Source organism: Cannabis sativa, chromosome 3 (genome assembly GCF_029168945.1).
Source record: "Cannabis sativa cultivar Pink pepper isolate KNU-18-1 chromosome 3, ASM2916894v1, whole genome shotgun sequence".
Classification (NCBI taxonomy): Eukaryota; Viridiplantae; Streptophyta; class Magnoliopsida; order Rosales; family Cannabaceae; genus Cannabis; species Cannabis sativa.
Window position 1 is genome coordinate 67,609,973 of NC_083603.1, and position 23,513 is coordinate 67,633,485.

The following is a 23,513-nucleotide window of genomic DNA, read 5'->3' on the forward strand; positions in this document are numbered from 1 at the left end:
TAGAACCAGAATTCTGGTTTTGTGCTGGGAACCCAAAAATCGATCCCTTTAAATCAATTCAACCCCAAACTTTCTAAAAACTTCCAGGATACCTGCAAACACTCAAATAGACCCAAACCAACCAAAAGAACTCAACAATTTACTCAAAATCCAAAGACACCATTAGACGTCAAGGTTTGATTTCCTCAACTCAAACCTTGTCAAAACATTCTTACATCCAAATAAACCAACAAAAACTAACACAAATCATCTCAAATACACTCCAGAACACCAAATTAAACTTTAATTTACAACACAACATCTTAGAATTAAAATTTACCATTAAACCTAACTTAAGCTTGGAAAAGTCATAAAGGATAAAGCCAAAGAAAATTACCTTGAATTGTAGTGTTCAAAACCTACTGGAATATCACAAAGAAGTTGAAGAATTGAACCCTAGTTGGTCCTCTAGAGAATTCGAGAGAGAGAAGGAGAGTTGATGGAGAGGTTGACTTGATTTCCTCTAGGTTTTTCCCCAATAAACTCATATATCATTTATTTTTAAAATAAAGTAAAGAAAAATATTATACAACCTTACAAAAAGACAAATGTCTTAATTAATAAAATTACCATTTAACCCCTAGTTAAATTCAAAAGCTAAAAGATTACCAAGGCTAGTTTGGTCATTTCCAAACCCCGCCAAAACCCGATACATCCAAAGCCTAACAATAAAATCCCACTATCGACATACCAAAATATACCAAACGAAACTCACTAATGGCCCACATCGCTTTCCACAGCTTCCGAACACAACCACAAAAATTTAGAAATTACATAAATAGCATAATTAATATATATATATATTAACTTAAATAAATTTCCACAATATACATATTATAAATAATATTTAATCTCAAGAATAAACCCTAATTATTAATTAACCCAAAGTGTTAATCATAAGCAGTCTTTACAGTTATGATATTTTTCCCATCTTGCTGCTATAAATAAAGATGCTAAATTGGAGAGGATTGTATGCATTATGTGGTGTATTTAGTCTGAAAGAAACAAAAAGATGCATGGTTCTAAGCCTAAGATTGCTGAGGTTATATGTAGTTACTCTGCTACATATATTACTCAATATCACAAAGCCATTACTGCTGCTATACCGCCCTAGAGTACTACTGCTACATCTTGTAGTGCACAACCGGCCATTCCCTCCCCATTGCTGGTCCATCTGAGGTGGTAGCCACCAGAACAAGATTTGTACAAGATGAATATAGATGTTGCCTTTGACTTTACTGGTGCAATAATAGGTGTGGGTGCTCTTATACGTAATAATGAAGGTGCAATTGTAGCTGGTCTCTCAAAAGCCTTACAAGGATGCTGTTCACCAAAAGAAATGGAGGCTATGGCAGTGTTCTACAACTTGTAATGGGCCTTGATGTATCCGTTTCAAATACATTTCATTGAATCTAATTCTCTTTTATTAATTAATTATGTCAATAGTTTATCTTCTACTAGGTGTGTAACTCATTTTCATGATTTGGTAGAAGATATTAATTATTTTTTATCCTTTTTTTCTAGAGTAAAGGTATCTTATGTTAAAAGAGATGCTAATCAAGAGGCCCATGACTTAGCTAAATTTGTTCTACGATTGGATGAAGATATTTTTTTTTTTTTTGATAACTGAAAGCTTTATTTAAAACCAGAAAAGGCCTAAAGGCCAAAGTTCATAGTGGCAACAAAGGGTGCCACTTCCCTTGAAGAGAACTGTCTAAAACAGCAAGCAGAAGTAGCCCAGGCTGCTAAGTCGTGCGCACCAGAGTTCCAACTTCGGGGGATCCAACGTAAAATGTGGTTCGGCAGCTGACTGAGAAGAAGACGGGTAGCATCAAATAAGCCCCCTGACCCTCCATTCCGGTGACAGCCCCGTTTGCCACCTCGCAATCACATATGTTTTGGTTGGGTAAAATTCTATCCCCAATCTTTTCTTTTGTTGTTCCTAATTCTTTTCTTTAATAATAATTGTTTCTAAAAAAAAAAAAAAGAAAGTATTTTTCTAAAAAAAAAAATCAAATATAATACATAGCTTGCTAGTTTAAAGAAAAAGCTTAAACCTCTCTTGTTAGAAAACGATTTGAATCGTACAAAAGCCCAGGGAAGACAGAGCAGAAGCTCTTGTCTGCCTGATCAAAGGAAATAAAAAAATGCAGAGATTATTGAGTTCGAAACTCGCCTCGAAATTCTCTCACTCCACCTCTAACCATTCTTCTTCTTCGCTCTTCAATTCACATCCCTACAAAACTATTACTTCCCTACCAAAACTACCCAAAACCCAAACCCAAACCCAAACCCAAACCCACTTCCTCTCTCATAGACCGCCCTACAACTCTCATTCATGGCGGTCGCACCACAATCTCTCTCCCAAAATTCACGCCTTTCTCTCCAACCCACTTCTCGCCAAGCGTTTCTTGGATGCCTCCAATTTGAGCGCCACCAGAAGGACTCTCAAGGATTGCAGTGTTGGTTTTCTCAGAAGCCAATTACCCAAACGGGCTTTTCGCCTTGACCCGGATTTTAGTTCTTATAAGCGTTCCTGGTAAGGTTATTTCTTTATTTATGTATGTACACATTTTATTATTTGGTTTGCTGAGAACTTTGTGGGAAATGGGCCTGTTTGGTTATCAAGAAACTGTGGGAAGATTGTGGTAATGGAGTTAAGTTTCATGGGTTTTTGAAATTCCTGCGATGAAACCCGATTTTTTTCGTGAAGGAAACTTTCATTTCTTAGTAGTATAGGTTTGCATTTAAGCCAATCGTACAAATTATGACCTGTGAGAGTAAAGAATTGTCTATAACTTGAAATGACGTTTCTGTTACTTTTATGTATCTTTAAATAAATAAAAAACTTTCATTGAATTTCAATGGCGATAATAGCTGAAGCTTTCTGGTCCTGTAATGTTAATGCAATACTTTTAAGAGCAATGTTGAAGTGAACTTGTAGTAATCAGATTAACTTGCTCAACAAACAATATCTGTTGGACGTTTTCAGTCTTTAAATGGCTTGTTCATGGTACATGAATTGTTGTGTAATGTGGCTTAATAGTACATGAATTGTTTATGTCTCGTTGGTTTGGTTTTGTTTCAAATGTTTTATATGTTTGTGATATAGCACTTGTAATCATGGTATTCCTCCGCCACAAGTGAGGCTTTCTACATATAAATGGGGAGGGGTCAGTCTTAGACAAAGGCCTCTACCTCTTTTTCAAAAAAAAAAAAAAATGGCTTGTTCATGGTTATTTTTTTGTACTGAGAAGTTCTCAGAATCTATCATTGCCGGGGTCATATAGATATAGATTACTAACTCTTCAATGTGAAAATTGCAATTGCTTTAATACGATATATTTTCTTTTCCCGTGATGTTTAATATGGATTAGCATGTCACTAGATCATTGTTTGGCGGGTTAGAGAAAACTCAGTAATAACTGCTATCTGTTTGTAAACCATTTTAATTGGTCGTTAGGTCTTGTTAAAATTTAGATCTTTGAAATACTTATACCTTTTCATCATTAAGTTGTTGTAACTATACTCTCCCCATAAGTATAGTCTTTTTCCTCTCTCCTCTTTTGGAGAAGTGTGCCCATGCATACGTGGGGTTTCCATGGCCCTTTTGGCCATGGAAGGCACCGAAATCCCACTGGTTTTGGGAAGAAAAAAGGTCACTACCCCACTGGTAATGACTGGAAAAATCTTTCTAATTCATTTCGTGTTCAGAAACTCCGGAAATATTGGAGTTTCCACACTAAACACAAGGCTTTCATGGTTACTTTGACTTATGATGGTGGTTAAATTCGTATTTGTGAAAGAACTAGACACTTTGGGTATGAAATTGCTATTACTACTGATGTTGTGGATTGGATCATCGAGATTGTGAAGGAAGTACAGCAGAAGGAAGGAAGGGAAAGAGACAGCTTCAAAAGAACTTTTCGAAATAGCTCAGTTGTTTTTTGGAATATTTTTTAAATACAAAAGGAAGTTTTCTGAAACTTTCAGTATTGAGGAACAACAAGATGAAAATGGTAATCATTCCAGAAGAAGAAAAGGCGAAGGGATGGTTTGAATTTTTACGATGTCTCAACAACACTATGAAAAGAGAGCAAGTAACTGTAAAAAAGAACACTATTTAGCAGAAAGTAGAGATGAGGAGTGGGGGAACTTTGAACCAGCGATCGTGGGCTAACGTAGTTAAGGAACCGAGGAAACCATTTGCCACACAACCTCATTAGTTGGAGAATGCTTTTGCAAAGGCTCCTAGCCGGAGAAAAGGAGATGTTGAGTGGAAGGATCTATATCCAACTATCAACCCCAATTTTAAACCAAAAAATCCTTATCCAGAGAAGAGATTTCACCAGCCAAAGTATTATGAATATATGAGATTGAGAGCACAAGCCAGGAATTGGAAGTTGGCCATTATTCTTACCCGAGATAATAGTCATGCCTCATGGAGTGTCATTTTCTATAATCTCTCTAGGGAGCTAGGGAGGAAATTGGTGGTCAGTCAATTGTTTGGTGACAGGTGTATTGTTTGGTGCAAAGATGAGAGGGAAAGAGTTGAGTTTAACAAAATTCAAAAAATGAGTGTTTCAGGGGCACAAACTGTTGTTTCATTCTCTCAATGGAGTTGGGAGTTACAAAAGAAAAACATTAAAGTTGAATGCAGAGATTCATGGATTGGAGTACAAGGACTGCCTTTGAATCTTTGGCATATGAATATTTTCAGGAAAATAGGTGACTGTTGTGGCGGACTCTTGGACGTGGATAAAGAGACAGCTGAAGCTAGCATGCTTTCGCACAGACTTCAACTGATGGGCGACGAGTACGGTTTTGTACTGGACTCATTGGTCTTAGAACACGAAGGTGGTAGCTTTGATTTGAAGCTTTTCAAGTTTAACAATTTAAGCTATAGATTTCACGGGTATTTTAGTACTTGTTGGTACCAAGATTTTGACCATAACAAGATGTTTGGGGATGGAAAAAACTCTGTGATAGAAGAGAAAGAAAGTACAGAAGGTGATGTGACAGTAGAGGCGGTTGGAGGCGGTAGGGACGAAGGAGAAGAGATCTTTGAGGTAGTCAGAGGTGGCGGTGATGATGGAATAAACAACTTTGTACGGCCAGTGGTTGAAAGCTGGTTCATTAAAGAAAGTAGGAAGAACAGTGAAGCTGAAACGATTCTCCACAATCAAGTAACGGAAACGGTGCCGGAGCTTGCTGAGTTGCCGGTGGATTCAATGGTGACCTTTGATTGTCTAGGGAAGCATTTAATTAGCAGGGACTATGAAGTGGTTGTGGAGATTTCCCTTAGAGCAAAATTCGTTGTGGCAGTGGTGGTAAGCATATATGGTAGGGCTGATAATTTCTGGGACTTTAAAAAAGGAAGTCGTCTGTCTCCTTAAGGTCTGTGGAGGGATATTTTAGATTTGTATGACGAGTATTTGGGTTTGGTATATTTCAAAATTGGAAGAGGGGATAGGATTCGATTTTGGGAAGACATCTGGCTTAATGATTCTCCTTTGATTAGTGTATTCCCTGATTTAGCAGTGATATCAAAGGGAAGGGATGCTTTCTATAAAGGAAATAAATAGTTGACGAGGGGTTACGAGGTGGATGGGTGGAGAGTTGGAATTTCAAGTTTAGAAGGAAATTAATGAATAGAGAGATGCCAAGCCTTATTTCATTAATGCAAAAGGTGGAACATGTAAAAGTGTTGAGTATTTCGGATGATAGTCGAATTTGGAAACTGGACCCGTCGGGATTTTCTTGTAAATTAGCATTTTTCTAGTTGACATCAAATCCATCGACTAGGGGCTTGGCTTGGACGAAGACCCTATGGAAAAGCTGTGTTCCATCAAAAGTTAAGGAACTAATCTCTTTTTTCTCAAGCTTACATACTTCCGAGAGAAGGCTGGGTGGGAGTATTGAAGGAATTGGTTGGCAAACAATTTTAGATGTATCCGCTAGGCATTTAGAGAGGCCATTTGATGAGAGCGAGTCAAAGAGACAGTTTTTAGATTTGAAGGTAATAAGGCCCCGGGGCTAGATGGTTTCAATTTGGCCTTGTTTCAGTCTCAATGGGAGGTAATCAAAGAAGATGTTATGGAAGTTGTTAAGTCATTTGAAAGAGAGGGCACCATTCAAGGAAGCATCAGTGAAACATTCATTTGCCTGATTCCAAAGAAGCTTAGCAGTTGTAGGGTTAGAGACTGTAGACCAATCAACCTTATAACAAGTGTCTACAAGATAATTGCCAAGATGCTTTCAATTAGACTCAGGTTTGTACTGGATGATACTATTCTCGAAACTCAATCGACCTTTGTCGAAGGAAGACAAATACTGGATTCAATTCTCATTGCTAATGAGCCAGTAGAAGACTGTAGAATTAGAGGTAAGAGTAGTTTGGTTTTCAAAATTGACTTCGAAAAAGCTTATGACCGAGTCGAGTGGGACTTCTTAGACTTGGTTTTGTGCAATAAGGGATTTGGGGAAACTTGGAGGAAATGGATTAAAGGATGCATTTCTTCTACTTCATTCCCGGTCTTCGTCAATGGTAGACCAAGGGGAAGGTTTAATGGGTCGTGGGGCCTTAGACAAGGTAATCCACTTTCTCCTTTCTATTTACTCTGGTGGCGGATGTGCTCGGGAGGATGATGAATAAGGTAGTCAGCTCAGGCAATTTATTCAGATTTGAGGTAGGAAAGGAGAGAGTTCAAGTTAGTCACCTTCAATTCACAGATGACACTATATTCTTTCCCAATGATGCGAACTCATTGCACAGATTGTTGAGGTTAGTGGAAATATTTTGTGCTATATCTGGATTAAAGGTTAATATGAGTAAAAGTCAATTATTGAGAATTTGTATGGAGGAGAGGATTGTCTCAAGGCTTGCATCTAGGATTGGATGTGAAGTAGGAAGTTGGCCATTGCAATGTCTAGGGACCCCCCTTGGGGGGTTCATCTAGAAAATGGAGTTCCTAGGAACCAGTACTAGACAAGTGTGCTAAAAGACTCGATGGATGGAAATGTTCATTTTTATCTAAATAGGTTGACTCTCATTCATTTAGTTCTATCCTTTCTCTCTATATATTTCCTATCATTGTTTAAAGTGTCCAAGTCAGTAATTAAATCTATGGAGAAGATGATGAGAGACTTCTTCTGGGAAGGTAGCGAGTCTACAGGTGGAGATCATTTAGTGGTTTGGGAGGAAGTTTGCATGCCTTGAAATGAGGGAGGATTAGTTATTGGAAGGATGGATATGAGAATTAAAGGTTTACTTATGAAGTGGCTGAGGAGATTTCCTTTAGACAGAATTTGTTATGGCACAGGGTGGTGGTAAGTAGATATGGTAGAGCTAATAATTATTGGGACTCTAAGAAAGGAAGTCGCCTGTCTCCTAAAGGCCAGGCCCGTGGATGGATATTTCAGATCTCTATGATGAGTATCTGGGATTGGTATATTTCAAAATCGAAGAGGGGACAGGATTCGATTTTGGGAAGATGTTTGGCTTGACAATTCTTCTTTGCTTAGTGCTTTCCCTAACTTAGTAGTGATTTCTAAGGCAAGGAACGTACCTATAAAGGATCTGATTGTTGATGAGGGGTTACCAGGCCTTTGGGTGGAGAGTTGGAATTTCAAGTTTAGAAGGAAATTAATGGCTAGAGAGAATCCAAGTCTTATTGCGTTAATGAATAAGGTGGAACATGTAGAAATATTGAATACCTTGGATGATAGTCGAATTTGGAAGCCAGATCCGTATGGAGTTTTTTCTTGTAAATCAGCCTTTTGCTGGTTGGTATCAAATCCAACGGCTAGGGGCTTGCCTTGGATGAAGAATTTATAGAAAAGTTGTGTCCCATCGAAAGTTAAAGTGTTTGGGTGGCTTGTGTATTTAGACAAAATGAATGTCCACGATAAGATGCAAAAAAGGAAGCCATTCCTATACATTTCCTCTGGTTGGTGTTTTAGTTGAAAAGGCAACGGACGGGGAAGATGTTGGACACCTATTCTTGGAGTGCAAATTTATTCGACGCTTATGGATCAATGTGCTAATGAAGTTTGAGCTATCTTGGGTTTTGCCAAGCTCCGTATCACAAATGATAGTTTCCAAATTAATTGGCAGCAAACGCAGAACAAAGCTATGGTGAACGGTGATCTTGGCAACAATCTGGGCTGTATGGTTGGAAAGAAATGCCAGAATATTTGAAGGGGTCGTTAACTCAGAAGTGGGCGTGTGGGAGAAAATTAAATTTTGGAAAGCTACTTGAGTCTTCAGAACCAAACACTTTGAGGATCTGTCCTTTTTAGATTTATGTAGAGAGTGGAAAACAATTTTGTAATGGCAGTAAGAAGTTTCGAACTGGTTTGTTTTGGCTGTTTATTTATTTATTGGGTCAGTTTTAGAGAGTAACATAGGGCTTAGGCCTTATTGGTTTGTTTGAAATTGTAACTATGGTTTTCCTCTGCCACAAGTGAGGCTTTTCAATTCATTTTGGGGAGGGTCTTGTCTAAGACAAGAGGATCCTTTCTCTTTTTTTTTTTTTTTTTAAAAAAAAACCATTTTCATTTGTCAGCAATGGATACAGTAGTAGCATGTGAAATCTGTAGCTTATATATTTTATTGGAAATTTGTAGTCTATATGTGTTTTCCCCATGTGAATAACTCACAATCTCCATTTTACAGGAGATCATGGTTAAGTGGGTTAACACCTAATGATATGGTTCTGGGCTTGCTTATAGCTAATGTCGCTATTTTTCTGCTATGGAGGGTGGCAGATTATAGATTTATGATGAACAATTTCACTGTGAGTTCTTGTTTACAAATTTGTGAATATAAATGTCTTCTATGTATGTTTTATTTCTGCATCTGGTATCTGGGGTGCAATCTCTCTTGCGATGATACGATATTGTCACAGAATTAGAATTGGCAACTCAGTGCTTGTGTGGTGTTTGGGAGTAAGAAAAATGTTAAGTATGAGTTGATGCACTTAAACTTATATAAATTGTCACTGAAGAAATAATAGTCCCATAGAATATAGACACATCTACCCAATCTCATTCTTTTCTCTTTTGCTGATATTCTCCAAACAGATTTCAGTGGAAAACTTTAAAAGAGGACGTCTGCATACTTTGATAACTTCTGCTTTCAGTCATACTGATATGGAGCATATCATTCATAACATGATTGGACTGTACTTCTTCGGGAATCATGTATCCTCTCTTCTCTTCCTCTAAGTTTATTTTATTAATTTATTTCTCTTTTTGCACTGTATTTCTTTGGGAATCATTGTATTTAGAATAAATTTATTAGCTGATTCGTTATACTATATAGATAGCAGTTTTGCATACATAAGGCTATTCTTAAATGGCTTGCTGCAAATTTTGAGTTATTTTCTATCATAATATTGAGCCAGAGTATCTCACTATATTGTGCATATATTGTGGCTTCTTTTATAATTGGTAAAGCAACTTTGTATATATATATATATTATATATATATAAAGAAATCTAATTTTATTCTGTGAGAACAACTTCATATTGCTCACTGACAGGACGAAACTGTGTATAAGTTGCTTGTGGATAGGAGTCCCATCATTATTATATAGGAGGTTATAAAATTAATAAAACCTTAATAAATTGTGATCATAAAGAAGAACTATCTATGCTTAATTTGTACTATTGAAGGAGTGTGATTTTGAAGGAACAACACTATAATTGTTCTTGTGGCATTTGCTGAGTGGAAACAATTTCTTATGATATTGTTTATGGTCACACAGTTTCTTCTATTCTATTTATGATATTTCAGAAATTTTAGTGCTTTCAGTTAATTAGATTCATATGATAGACCCAGGATTGGTAGGATATATGAAATAAAAAGGGTAATGAGCTAGAATCTAATTGTATAAATAGGAGGGTAAGAAAAATGAGGAGGTCATGATAATTGTAAGGAATTGAGCAGTAGCTCTTGGGAGAAGTGAGGTCTCTCAAAGCCTCGTGTTCTTGTGTGTTATAATTTTAACATGCATTATCAACTATAATATTTGCCAAGTTATTTCTACTGCCATCTTTTCACAATTTTCTTTATGACTTTGCCAATTATATCTCTTATTCATTGAAGACCCTAGCTGGGGCACACCATCATATTACTGTTATTTGGTCATACTATGTGGCTTGAAAATGGTACCTTTGTGTAATCTAAACACCGTGACTTAATTGTCTGATATTGTAATATTGTTTTTCAACAAGATAATACATCTGATCTGTTCTTACCCTGTACAGCTTGGCCATGTTTTTGGGTCTGAGTTCTTGCTGAAGTTGTATCTAGCCGGTGCAGTAGCTGGTTCTGTCTTTTATTTGATGCATTCTGCCTTTTTGGCTTCCTCGTCAAAGGTACAGTTATACTTGACAAGACATGACACACTCTCACATGCATGTTGATGCACACACAGTCACCTCCCTATACGCTCAAATCAGAAATAGCCAAGCCATAGAGAAGAAGAAGAAAGTCTGGTATTAGTGATGTATGAAAGACAATTACAAAATACTTTTCCTAGCTTTTCAAGATAGCCAGGTATCTCCCTAGAGTATTATTTACCCTGTACAATTTTCTCAATGCCCTACATAAAAGAATAAGACTTTCTATTTATACCCAACTCACTAAAACTGACCCCAGACTAATCACTTCCTTTGACCAGTGTTGCCACATCAGCAGTTATATATATATATATATATATTTTTCTTTATTTCTTCTAGAGTACACTTTAAGTGGCAGTGGCACACATGTGTGTGTACATATGTTAACTATGGTAAAGTGATATTGGGCTACATTTTTGTAGAATGGTTGAGAAATAAATAGAGATTTTGGAAAAGAATAAATGAAGGATAGAATCTCTGCTAACACTATGCTGATATTCAATATTTTGTTGGATAAAGTGGTGTCCGCTCGTTACCGCTTTCTTTTTCAATAAGGACGTTTAAGATTTTAGTTTGCAGTGGTTGGCAACTTCTAAACATGTTTGAGGACTCATGTTTTTAGTTTCTATTCACAGGGCCGACAACCATGGATGGACCCTCTAAAAGCACCAGGATTGGTATGCTTTTGACAACCTTTTTTTAAATATATTTTTTAGTTATCTTTGCTAGCTGAGCTGCAAAATGATTCAGATACTTTTGTTTTGATTTTGTATTTATACCAAATCTGAAGCCTGCTTAGAAAATAAGTCAACAAGAGCATTCAATCCACCAGTATATTTGTCAAAGAAACAACTGATGAAAGTTAAGATATAATTTTTTTTTTTACATGGATCTACATTTATTAGCAATTAGCATGCACAGTTTATACATCAATTGGTTTTGGATGAGTAGGAGTGTCATCTGGCAACTCTAAAGTTATCTGCTGATCATTTGTGCTTGTGAATTTAGGGGGCAAGTGGGGCTGTCAACGCTATACTTTTGCTTGACATATTCCTCTACCCAAAATCCACTTTGTATTTTAACTTCTTCATACCAGTTCCTGCCATTTTACTGGTAAGATTGCTTTTTTATACTGTGTTTACACTTTCTAAATCATGGGGAATCTTATGAAATTGTTTTGGTTGTTTACCTTTTTAGGGGATCTATCTAGTAGGCAAAGATGTCTTGGGGATGATAGAGGTATTTCCTGTCAATGGCTTTTAAATTGTGTATTTACTTTCACTGCTTGTGTGAGTTTAGTTGTTGAAGTGTAACACTTTGCTCCATATCTTTTTTCTTTTCACTTCTACCTTTTTTTTTTTGTTATTATTATTTGTGTGTGTGTGTGTGAAACTAAGACAATAGGTGAATGGGAAGGAACAAAAGCGAAACATAGAATCAGCAAAAATAAATAGTCTGAAAAATGTTATAATTTCATATTGAAAACTTTAATGTTAACTTCACTAAACTTCTAGATTTATTACATAGGATATTCTTTTTTTTTTTTTTTACAAAGGTCATATGTAGAAAAGTAAACTCAACTAGAACGAAAGCTTAGCTAGAAGATAGCTACTGAACTGAACAATGATAGTTGATAGGATATCATAGGATTTTCTTAAATCCCAGGTTTGATACATCATACTGATTTACCTCCCTTTCCATCAACCAATTCACCAACCTACAATGGCACCAAATTGAGAACTTTGCGTTACTTTACAATCTTGTGAACATATTATTACGTGGATCAGTTTGGGTGCTGTTATATTCTTTCAGGGAGACACTCCAGGATCGGCACATCTTGGCGGCGCAGCAGTTGCAGCTTTGGCCTGGACGCGACTTAGAAAGGGGCGTCCCTTCTAATTTTAATTATATTTCTAAATTTATTTGTCAGCTCTGCAGATTCCTGCTTTGTAATATTTTTTTGGTCAATCCTCCTAACCTAACACTAACAAGGACATCTTTGGATATATCCGAGTAAATGACGCTTCCATGCAAGCTTTTTCATGATTTATGTGAGCTTCCAGTGCCCTTTGTAAAGTGAGACGCTGAACCATTACTAACACTGGAAGAACATACTTGAAGGGAAGAAGTTATTTTATTATTTGCTAAACTTTGCGTTACATTATTGCCCCTAGGTGATGTGTTGTTTGGTAATTTTCAGACAGTTAGTCTGAGTTATTTTCTTAGTGACTTGCAGTTATTTTCTTCTTAACAAAATTGATACAAGTTTTTGTTACATATATTATACTATATGCATCTTCAATTTTTGATGCAGGAACAATATATACAAAAAATTGGTCCATTAGTCTGAAATAAATATCGATTATTTTAAAATTTGATTTTGAGAAAGAAAGAAAATAAGAAAGTGTTGAGAATCGCTTGAGCTTGATCTAATTCACAGCTCCGTATTCAAATAAACAATAAAAGAGAGAAAATATTGAAAGTGTTTCTTTTATTAAATGTGAATCAGTTTGTGTAAGATTGTTGGTTTAAGCTTATAGCTATTTATAGCTTTAGGCTTAGACTGTGTGATTAGTTGTTAATTGTCATTTCACAACTTTTAATTAACTCTAACTAACACTAACAGCCTTAACAGTAAACTAACACCTACTTTAGGTACTTAATAAAGTACAACTAGGATTAGGGGTGATTAATAACAGCTCCACCTTGAGCCTTAATCCTAGGTCCTGTAATTATTGTGAGCTGTGTGTAGTTGAAGTGTAGTTGAGAGAAGCTTGAGGCAGTGGATGAACATAACTCATGGCAGAAATTTAGTAAGCATATCAGATGGATTTTTAATTTTAGCTGTTGAAACTTTATCTAATTTCACCTTTCTATCTTCTATGACATCTCTTACAAAGTGTAGTGTAACATTGATATGTTTTGTTTTCTCATGGGATACTTGATTTTCACTCAAGTGCACGGCTGTCACTAAGCACGGAGATTGACTTTGATTTATGACAAGTTCTTTTGTTAAACTTTTAGCCAAAGTGCCTCTTCAATGGCTTTGTGCAAGCTGGATATTCAACTTCAGTAGTGGACAATGCCACTGGATATTCACTTGCATATTAGAGTCAACATATCTTAACACTTAGGTTTCTTGGTTTTGGAACAATAGACTAGTCCAAAGTTTGAGATTCCTTTTAGGTACCTCATCATCTATTTGACTGCATCCCAGAGTCCCAGTGTTTTCTTCATGGTTTGCTCATTGTTGTGAAAACTAATATACACAATCTCACAAGTAATATAATAATAAGTAAGATTGTCTCATAGAGATTGCAAATGAAATTTAATATAAAATTAATTATTTAACAATTTAGAATTTTAAGAAAATAAATTAATTGAATGTTGTGAATTAAAATGAAATGATCAAATTGGAATTAAGATTAAAATATTGCTACAAATGCTAAAAAATTAATTACAAGAAACTGTTATCAAAGGAACAAACGGACTTGAATAATGTCTAAAACTGCTCAGTTGCTACAATATTACTTTGGCAAAATGCAAGAATTAACTAGAATTCCCAATATGTTCATGAGATTTTTTCAAAACTCATGGATAAAGTTCTATCATCTAATTAAATATATTCCTATATTAAGTAAGATCTAAGAACACAATCCAAACACTAATTCTCAAAGTTATGTAAGGTAAAAAAAAATATTCCTATTCTACTTATTAAGAACCTAGAAAATATCATTCAAGTACTAACTATTAAATCTAACCCTTCCAATATTAAATCTAGCTTAATAACCTGCTATTGATTTCCAAACAACAGTTAATAAACATGAAGCTCACTTGAATAAACAATGATAATTTAACTAAGTAATGCATTCAAACTTGAAATACATGACAAAATAGGTCTTTAATATTCAAGTCTCAAAAGTTTATCTCATAACTAAATTAGCAAACATAAACTAAGATAGAAAATTAATATCCATGAGTACTAAAATAGCCATGCAAAATAAGAAGACACAAATAGAGAAGAAAGAAAGAAAGAAATGATAACAAATCCTATATTGATGATGTTGTGAATCTTCTTGTACTCATCTTTCCCTTCCAATTTCTTGTGTTTTCTTCTTTTTCAATGCTCCTTTGATAATTTCTGCAACTTTTCTCTAACAATGGCAGCCCCCATTATGAAATGGTGGCTAGTACTTTCTTTAATATGCCAACTAAGGTAAGAAAAAGAGTTCCTTCCAAAATTAGAAAGTCCAAATCTATTTTCCTTCACTTTGGTCCACTAAAATGGACTACATTTCTGCCTAAAACGTCCAGTTGGCGTCAATTAATACTTCCTGCCACATAGGCGCCGAATCAAACAAAAAAATAAAACGTGCTGGCCTTTCTTCCACGTCATCAAATAATCCTCAAGAATGATACATCGTCCTGATTTTTTAGCATCTACCAATTATTTCAGCTTTTTCTTTCATTTTGGCTTTTAAGTTTCCTTTTATAACCTTCCCATGGATCACTTGATTCCTTTTTTACGCATAAATCTAGCACAAAATAATCATTTACTTTCAATTAGCATCTAAAACACTTAAAACTCTAACTTAAAATTACTAGCTACAAAGATACACATTAACTTTAAAAATAAAGAATTAAAACCTCGAATCATCACTATTTTTCAGAAATTAAATTTAAAAGCCAAATAAATAACTCTATATCATAGAGTTATCACTCGTGTACTTGCTGATTACACTCATTTCATGGAACAGACCAGATTTTGTTGCAAATCATAATGTACATGATACTTCCCACTACACTACAATATGGAATGTTCTTCGTATATTCCATATCTTTAGCTATCTTTGGGCTTTGAGTGATTGAAAGTTTGAAATGTTGAGCAATTGGATTTGCAAATAGTTTGCCATTGTCAAAACCAAACCTCTTTATCATCTTAGAGATGTAATCCCTTTGAGTAACTGGTAATCTCTTATGTTTTCTATCTTTAAGTATCTCCATTTCAAGAATCTTTTTAGATGAGCCAAAGATTCTTCAGTTGATATTTTCTGTTTAGTATTAACTTCACTTTGTCTACTTTTGTCTTCTCAAACAAACATGTCATCTACAAAAAGTAGCAAGTAGACAGTCGTATTTCCTTTCAATGGCTTTTAAATTGTGTATTTACTTTCACTGCTTGTGTGAGTTTAGTTGTTGGTTCCACGTGAATGATCAAAGATTGTTTGTGTTACACTTTGCTCCATATCTATTATTTTTTCACTTCTATCATTTTTTTTATTATTATTTTTGTGTGCGTGTGTGAAACTAAGATAATAGGTGAATGGGAAGGAACAAAAGCAAAATATAGAAGCAGCAAAAATAAATGGTGAAAAAAATGTTATAATTTTATATTGAAAACTTTGGTGTTTGATTGGAAGGAATGAAAACATAAAAATAAAAATGAGAATGGGAAAAGGAATAGGAATAGAATGGGATTGAATTAAATTTAAAACGCATAAAAAAAATTGATAAGAAAATCGTTAAATTTTTTCTCATGTTACATTGTAATGGTCTTTCCTTCTATTTTCAAAATGAAATAGTCATTTCACTAAAATAGTAGAAATAACATTCCAATGTTAGACAATTTAAATGTATAAACTGAAATATATGTGTGTATATATAAAATGCGGAATAAATGAACATATACACTATATGAATATAGGATCGAAATACCTCCAGCCATTGAATCTTTGAGCTTTAGTCCCACATAAGCTTGATCTGCAAAAGAAACCGATTGATGTGGGTAATCGGGCTTCCTCGCTCTCTCAACTCTCTTTAGATGGAATTTGTTGTTATGAACAGAATGAGTGAGGAGCTCGGGGACCAAGACCCTATATTTATAGGTGAGATACTCCATCAGTATCTGGGCCACATTAATTGTCATTATATTTTGACAATTAATTCAGGAAATCAAATCAGGTAATGAATATAGAAATCTGACCATATATAGAATATTACATAATTGATTTTGTCCAGATTCAATGAATATAAAATATTCATTTATCAGAAAATCAATTATTTATTTATTTCCTTAAATAGAAATTTATTTCTTTAAATAGAAATATATTTCCTTAAATAAAAATATTCTTATATTCTCCCACTTGGTCAGCATTTAGACTAAAATATTCAAACTCAAACGTTCCTCATTATATAATAAACATACGAATCATAGCGACATGTCCTCATTATAAGTCGAGTATTATCTTCCATGTATTACGATATATTTATTATATAACAATGTACTTTATGTGGCAATGTACTTAAGCGAATAAACCCTAATCCTTATGTGTATTCAGGTCCTCTTACGATAATTTTCTCAGATGAAATTAAGGTGCACATAAATATGAGAAAATATCGAAATTAGAGTTTCATTGAATAATTTTTTTGGTTGTACAAATATAAAAAACTGCATATAGGTAAACTGAATCCCATATTTACTTTATGATCCTTGAATTTGTGTTGCGGCATGCCTTTAGTCAAGGATGTGCTATCACCCAATTCAGTTTGCGTGATTAATGACCACTTATCACGCCTTTTATGGCTAAATACTTAATGTCGATATGCTAGCTTCGACCAGAACTCTTATAGTTATTAGCCATAAATATTGAAGCTGAATCTATCGCAAACTTTTCTTAATGGCCTAATGAAACTGTAATTCTGAACTCTAGGCCTACTATAAAACTCTATAATACATCATGCGAGATGTATCCTCTAAACAATAAATGAATCTGACTTCTATAGTGGAAATAACAATTAAGATTCTCTACAATACAACTTACTGGCAATCTTAAGGATGTAATAAAATATTGATTTACGTGAATCAATATAACCAGTGAAGTACGTTAGAATCTAATTGGTTAACTATATTTCCAGATGGTCAATTCATCTTAACAAAATATGTATGAATATAATTTTTAGTATCTTAAAGACACCTCACCACTTTGTATGAAGAATAAAGTGGTCTTAACTTTAGTTATTCTGATACTGCTTAACGATCCTGAAACAAATGTAATGCAAAGTCTTATTCAGACTTTTAGGCATACATTAGGCTTCTAAAATAGAAGCGAATGAATGTTCTTAATTTATTCTCACTCCAGATCATTTTCAGATGCTGGTTCGAGTTGAATTTATCACACATAAAGATAAAAGTTATATCAGATGAATAATATGTAATTTTATTTAATCAGAGATGCTGTGGCTACTCTCTAATTAATTAAAATTATATATATTATTTATATTCCTTCTCTCAAAATATTAATTTGAGATATGAATTATTTTAACTTATATAGAAAACTTTTATCATCATTTGCAAGTAACATATTGTCTACGTATAAAACAAATATTACTCCCACTAACCTTCTGGTATATAATTATTTCCATAATTCTCTTTTCAAACCTAAAGGAAAAGATGATATAATACCAATTTGTGAGATGTTTGTTTTAATCTATAGGTAGACACTTTAAGCTTGCATATGTTCACCACTTATTAGAGAAAATCTTTATGGCAGTCTGTATACCTTCTCCTCTAGTTCACTGTTTGGAATTGATTAATGAATTAAAACAAGCAACAAATGCCAAGGTCTATAATAGAATCTTTTATAAAAACAAGTGAGAATGTAAATCTCATTTATTATTGATTCTTATTTCAAAATGAACTTCTTAGCAATGAATATTCTTTTATATCTTTATGTTTCTCAATGTTGCCTAATGAATATTATTGGTGAAAAAACTTATGCTTAATTAATGTTCTCCACCCCATTAGGCAACTTTACTAAAGATAAACTTTATTGCTCTTTAAGATATTCATTTCTTCATTCATGGCATATTGTACTACAACTTCAATTCTTTATCATTCTATAATTTAATTTGTGTCTCAAATTAATATTGTAGTTGAACTTTTATTATACAAAATGTAATCACTAGAAAACATTGATCTTATTGTTCTAATAAGTCATCTTAAGGATGGACCAACAAACTCTTAAAAGAGCAAATGGTTCAATATGCATGTTATTTTAAAAATTATAAGCAATTACTAAATAACATAACTTATTAGAATTTTATCAATGACTTGTAGATTATTAATGATTAGTTATGAATTCTCAATAACCATTAACCTTAAGGGTTGTTGTGAATCATAATTAATCTAACACTTGAGGTGGAAGTTTGAGAAAATATGAATGATCTTTCTCAAAAACTAGGTTCCTAGATAGATCACTCCCACTAATCAAGTCAATTCTTAATTCCACAGTTCTAGTGTTGTGAGATGGATAATAAAATATGTAACCCTTAAACCTTATAGCTTTTCAAATGAAATATGCTCATTTATGATTTTGGGCCCAGATCTTTTCTTTGACAATTGTACTCTAACTATATATGGGTATTTATAAAATGTGTACATGTCATCCAATCGGTTTTCAACCTTATCACAACTCAAAATATGTTTGAGAAACAACTTTGGTTAGAACACGATTCGATATGTACACCCCATTGAAGAGTATCAATAGACAAAGATTTAGGAAAGTTTGGAGTTGGCTATGTAGGCTCTACCCCATGTCCAAAAAATGCTTAGTTTCTTAAATCTGTCACACACTATAATTTGGGTGTACCAGGCATATGTATTGGGCAATGAACCCATGCTTTTAAAGAAACTTTGCAAATATACTGGGAGTTTATCCATACTCACGAATTTTAAAGTAGTATTGTCCATTTTATATTTGATCTCACTATCTTAATATGCAAAATGCATTATTTCTCTACTTAAGATTTAAATGTCTTTGAAACATATAAATCTATACTTTTGTAGAAAAATAATTTATGTGAGTAATTGTTAAAAATGAGATGCAAAATTTGAGTCCATGTCTTCAAAATTAATTGACTTGTATGATTTCTAATATGATAGAATTCTAATGTGCACCGATTTTCACTTGTTGGAATACAAATTCTTAATGAATTTCACACAAGTTCTAAATAAAGTTAGTAAAATCAAGTGAAATGAATATCCCCACCATTTACTCACATTTATTTTATTTATGGATATATGTTCCATAATTTTTGGTGCTATAATATAGAAGAATTCTTATTAATAACACATTTCTTATTGTTAGATTAAACTTGCATATCTTTATGAGTGACATCATTTTGTAGTAAAGACCTTTAAATGTGTCTAAATCAAGTTTCAAAAGAAGCTTGGAACATAAAGGTCTTTGCTAATTTTAAAACAAAGTCACTACTATATTGCTTGTTCCTTAAACTTCTAAATGTGAGAACTTATCTTGTCTGTGGATAAGATTTTCTTACAGTTACTGACTTTCTTAGGTTTATTTGTAAACCTTGCAAGAAATTATGAATGTGGAATAACAATCTAAAATAATCCACTATGTGTTAATAATCACATTAACTATATTAGAATGAATTCATACACAATAAATTAAAATTTATTGGTGATAATAAAGTGTGATTTATTTTTCTTAATTATACAGTAAAAACTGTACATTTTGGATGAAGTTATCAGAATAACTTTTGGAAATTTCTACTGGTATGGTAAAAATTTATGAATAGTGATGTAATAAAATTACATATAGTTTTGAGGTTTAAATGAATCATATTTTTACCAATGAATAAACATGCTTAAATATAAAATCTTATTAAACAAAAATTGCCTGTGGGCTAAATTTTTAATTTAATAAGATTTGATTTAGATGTAGATTATGATAGATTTACACAATTTATGAAAAAACTTAAAGTTTAATATTTCTATCTCAATGAAAAGTATGAAACACTTAATTATTTATAAATATTTCAAAATTTTATACTTTTTGATAAAATTATTAAATTAAATCTACATAATTCCCTGTGGGATAAATTAAGAGAATTTAATTTAACATATTAATTATGTAAAAATAATAAAGTCCCTGTAGGGTAAGATTATTATGTTCACATAATTCATGTCCATTATGTGATCTTGATCCACTTAATATATATAATTTTATATAATTAAGGATGCTGTGGCTACTCCCTAATTATTTAAAATTATGTGGTTCACTAGACACTAAAGTATAAACTGAAGATTAAAATTTTACTAAATCTAAAATTGCCTGTGGGCTAAATTTTAAATTTAATAAAATTAGATGAACTTTATGATAGATTTAATTAAACAATTAGTTTAGAAAAATGAAGGTTTATTATCTATCTTTAATTAAATTTGTGATAACACTATTAAATTAAATCCCCATAACTCCCTGTGGGGTAAATTAAGAGAATTTAATTTAACATATTATCCTAATTAATTATACAAATATAATAAAATCTCTGTGGGGTAAAATTATTATACCTATATAATTAATTACAAGTTATGTCCATTAAGGTGAATTTTAATTAATATATAATTTTATACAAATAAGGATGCTGTGGCTACTCCCTAATTATATAAAATTATATTTTCACTTTGACATTAGGTATTGGGCTCTACCTAAAAGTAATTTCGTTATTAACATAGTAGACAATCACTGAGATTAGTGCTCCTAGTGTGGTCGTGCGAAGATCATTAAAAACCGTTCTAGATATGAGCATTTGTCCCAAGTTCATGTTTTTTTATGTCAAACCACAAAATTACTTACATTTTATTCATATTTTATTCATTTTAGGAAGTTTTATGAATATTTTATGAATAATTTTATGAAGTTTTTATGAAACTTAATGTGCTATATAAAATATTCAACCTATCTTAATGTTTGAACATTTCTAAATATATCTAGCACTATAAAAGGAATTTATGTATAGCATTTAAATCATACAAATCAAAATTAATTGTATTAAAAATAAATTTTCCTAATAAATACAAATTAAAACAATTATTGTATGATAATAAATTAAATGCTTAATTCCATGATACGTAATTAATTATGCATTTATAACCATATAATATCTTAAATATTTGTACTAATAATTAATTTGTATAAATAAGGTAAATATACAAATTAGTACAATTAATTATATGAAATGAATTAAATGCAAAATTAAAGAATATACTTAATGGCAGATTATCAATTAATTTAATCAATAAATTACTTAATTGGTAAATAAATATAATAATTGCGCACTTAATTGTAGAATAATTAAATATTCACATTCTTAAAATATCACAATTATTGTAATTACATGTAAAAAATAAAGCATGTAATTAATTTACCAAATTAAAAACTTTCCATAATAATTTATTACTAAATAACATATAATATATGAAGATATATGTTAAATAAGAATGGAAAGTTTAAACTAATGTAATTTAATTGACTAAATAAACAAAAATAAGAAAATAAAATAAAATTCCAAAAATAAATCAAAATAATAAAATTTCGGAATTTTCTTAAATTTTTCTTAATTTTCCTTTTTTTTTTTTTTGAAAAATCTGCCCTGAAAAACGACATAATAAATTTTCCTTAAACTTCTAAAAATCATGAAATCAATTCCAAAATGATCTAAATGAAAAAAAAAAATTAATAGATCTATATTGATTTCAAGCATCGAAAACACGCAAAATGTATACTTTAATTTCAAAAAGTGTTTTCGGGTCCGAATGGATTTTTCCAAGTTTTCAGATTTTAAGGTATTAAAATTATTTTGATGCACAAAATCGATCTATAATATCTTATGAATATAGTAATGCATATAGAATTCAAAATAAATACCAAAAATGAAAACGGAAAAAATACGAACCGAAGCATAAAACTTTCATGTATATATATACTCGTATACAATATATACTGCATAAAATCATCATTAATGTATGGAAGAGAGTATTACACACAATTTTATGCAATAAAAACATATATAAAAAATATATATATACGTATATATACAGCAATACTTACGTATATATATAATATATATAAACAAAATTAAAATATGAATATATATATGTATATACGTAGATTAAATTAAATGTATATATATGATCAGAATTATATGAATATGAATATATATATATAAATTAAGAACCGATCATATATATATATTATATATATGAAGATGTATATGAATATGAATGTATATATGTATATATAAAAAATTGAGTATGAATATATATAATCGGGATTATATAATATGAAAGTATATATACATAAAATATATATTATATTATAAATGAAGAACCCCGTAAATGTATATATATATATACATATATATTTAAGGGAAGAGGCTTCAATGGTTACATTTTTATTGTAACCATCATGGTTACATTTTTTTAAGCCATTGGATTACTATTAAATGGTTGTGATTAATTTGGAAATTAAATAAAAATAAATAATAAATAACTTGTAACCTGAAAGTAACCTAATCATTTATTTCCTTATAAAACTTTCAGTAAGATTAATTATATTTTAAAATTAAATTAATTATAATTATTAATTAATTTTTTTTCAATTTATTACTATATAAGGATCTTTTAGCAATTTATTTTTTTTATACTTAAATTATTTAAAATTTTATAGCAAAACTTTTTATAATTTAAAATTATACACATATAATTTCATAATTTAAATTTTATTATACTTGTAATCTTAATTTTAAATTATTACACTTAATTATTTAATTTTTTTATTTAAATATTTAAAAAGTAAAAAATGAAATAAGTTGAAGGATTTTTTAGAAAGAAAATGGCTGCACTTGTTGTCGATTGATTAGCTTGAGACCTCATACTTAGTTCATATAATTGTAACAAAATAATTAAATATCATTTAAAAATAATTAATTATTTGAAAATTTATTATAAGAAGAGAATTTTAATTTGTGTCAAAAGAAGTTTAATTTTTGTAAAAAAAAAATAAATTTTATTGTAAATATTATAATTAAATGGCTTAATTATTAAAATAATTCAAGTAAGGATTTAAATATAAATATTAATTGCTAAAAGAGGTCTTGTTAAATATTTAATTAATTATTTTAAGAAAATAGTTAATTATAATTGAATAATTCTAAAAAAAAGGAATGTCTATTTAATTAATTATTTTAAGAAAATAGTTAATTAT

The 23,513-nt window shown here is 31.7% G+C and overlaps 1 protein-coding gene across 1 annotated transcript; it reads left to right on the top strand.

Moving 5' to 3' along the window:
- The first annotated feature begins 1,977 nt into the window (after positions 1-1,977).
- On the top strand, positions 1,978-12,671 carry LOC115710299 (RHOMBOID-like protein 12, mitochondrial). The gene is made up of 8 exons (XM_030638665.2): positions 1,978-2,578; positions 8,717-8,837; positions 9,124-9,243; positions 10,312-10,422; positions 11,082-11,123; positions 11,455-11,559; positions 11,644-11,685; positions 12,259-12,671. Exons 1-8 carry the CDS (start codon positions 2,187-2,189, stop codon positions 12,343-12,345), a joined length of 1,020 nt encoding a protein of 339 aa, XP_030494525.2. The 5' UTR covers positions 1,978-2,186; the 3' UTR covers positions 12,346-12,671.
- The last annotated feature ends 10,842 nt before the right edge of the window (positions 12,672-23,513 follow it).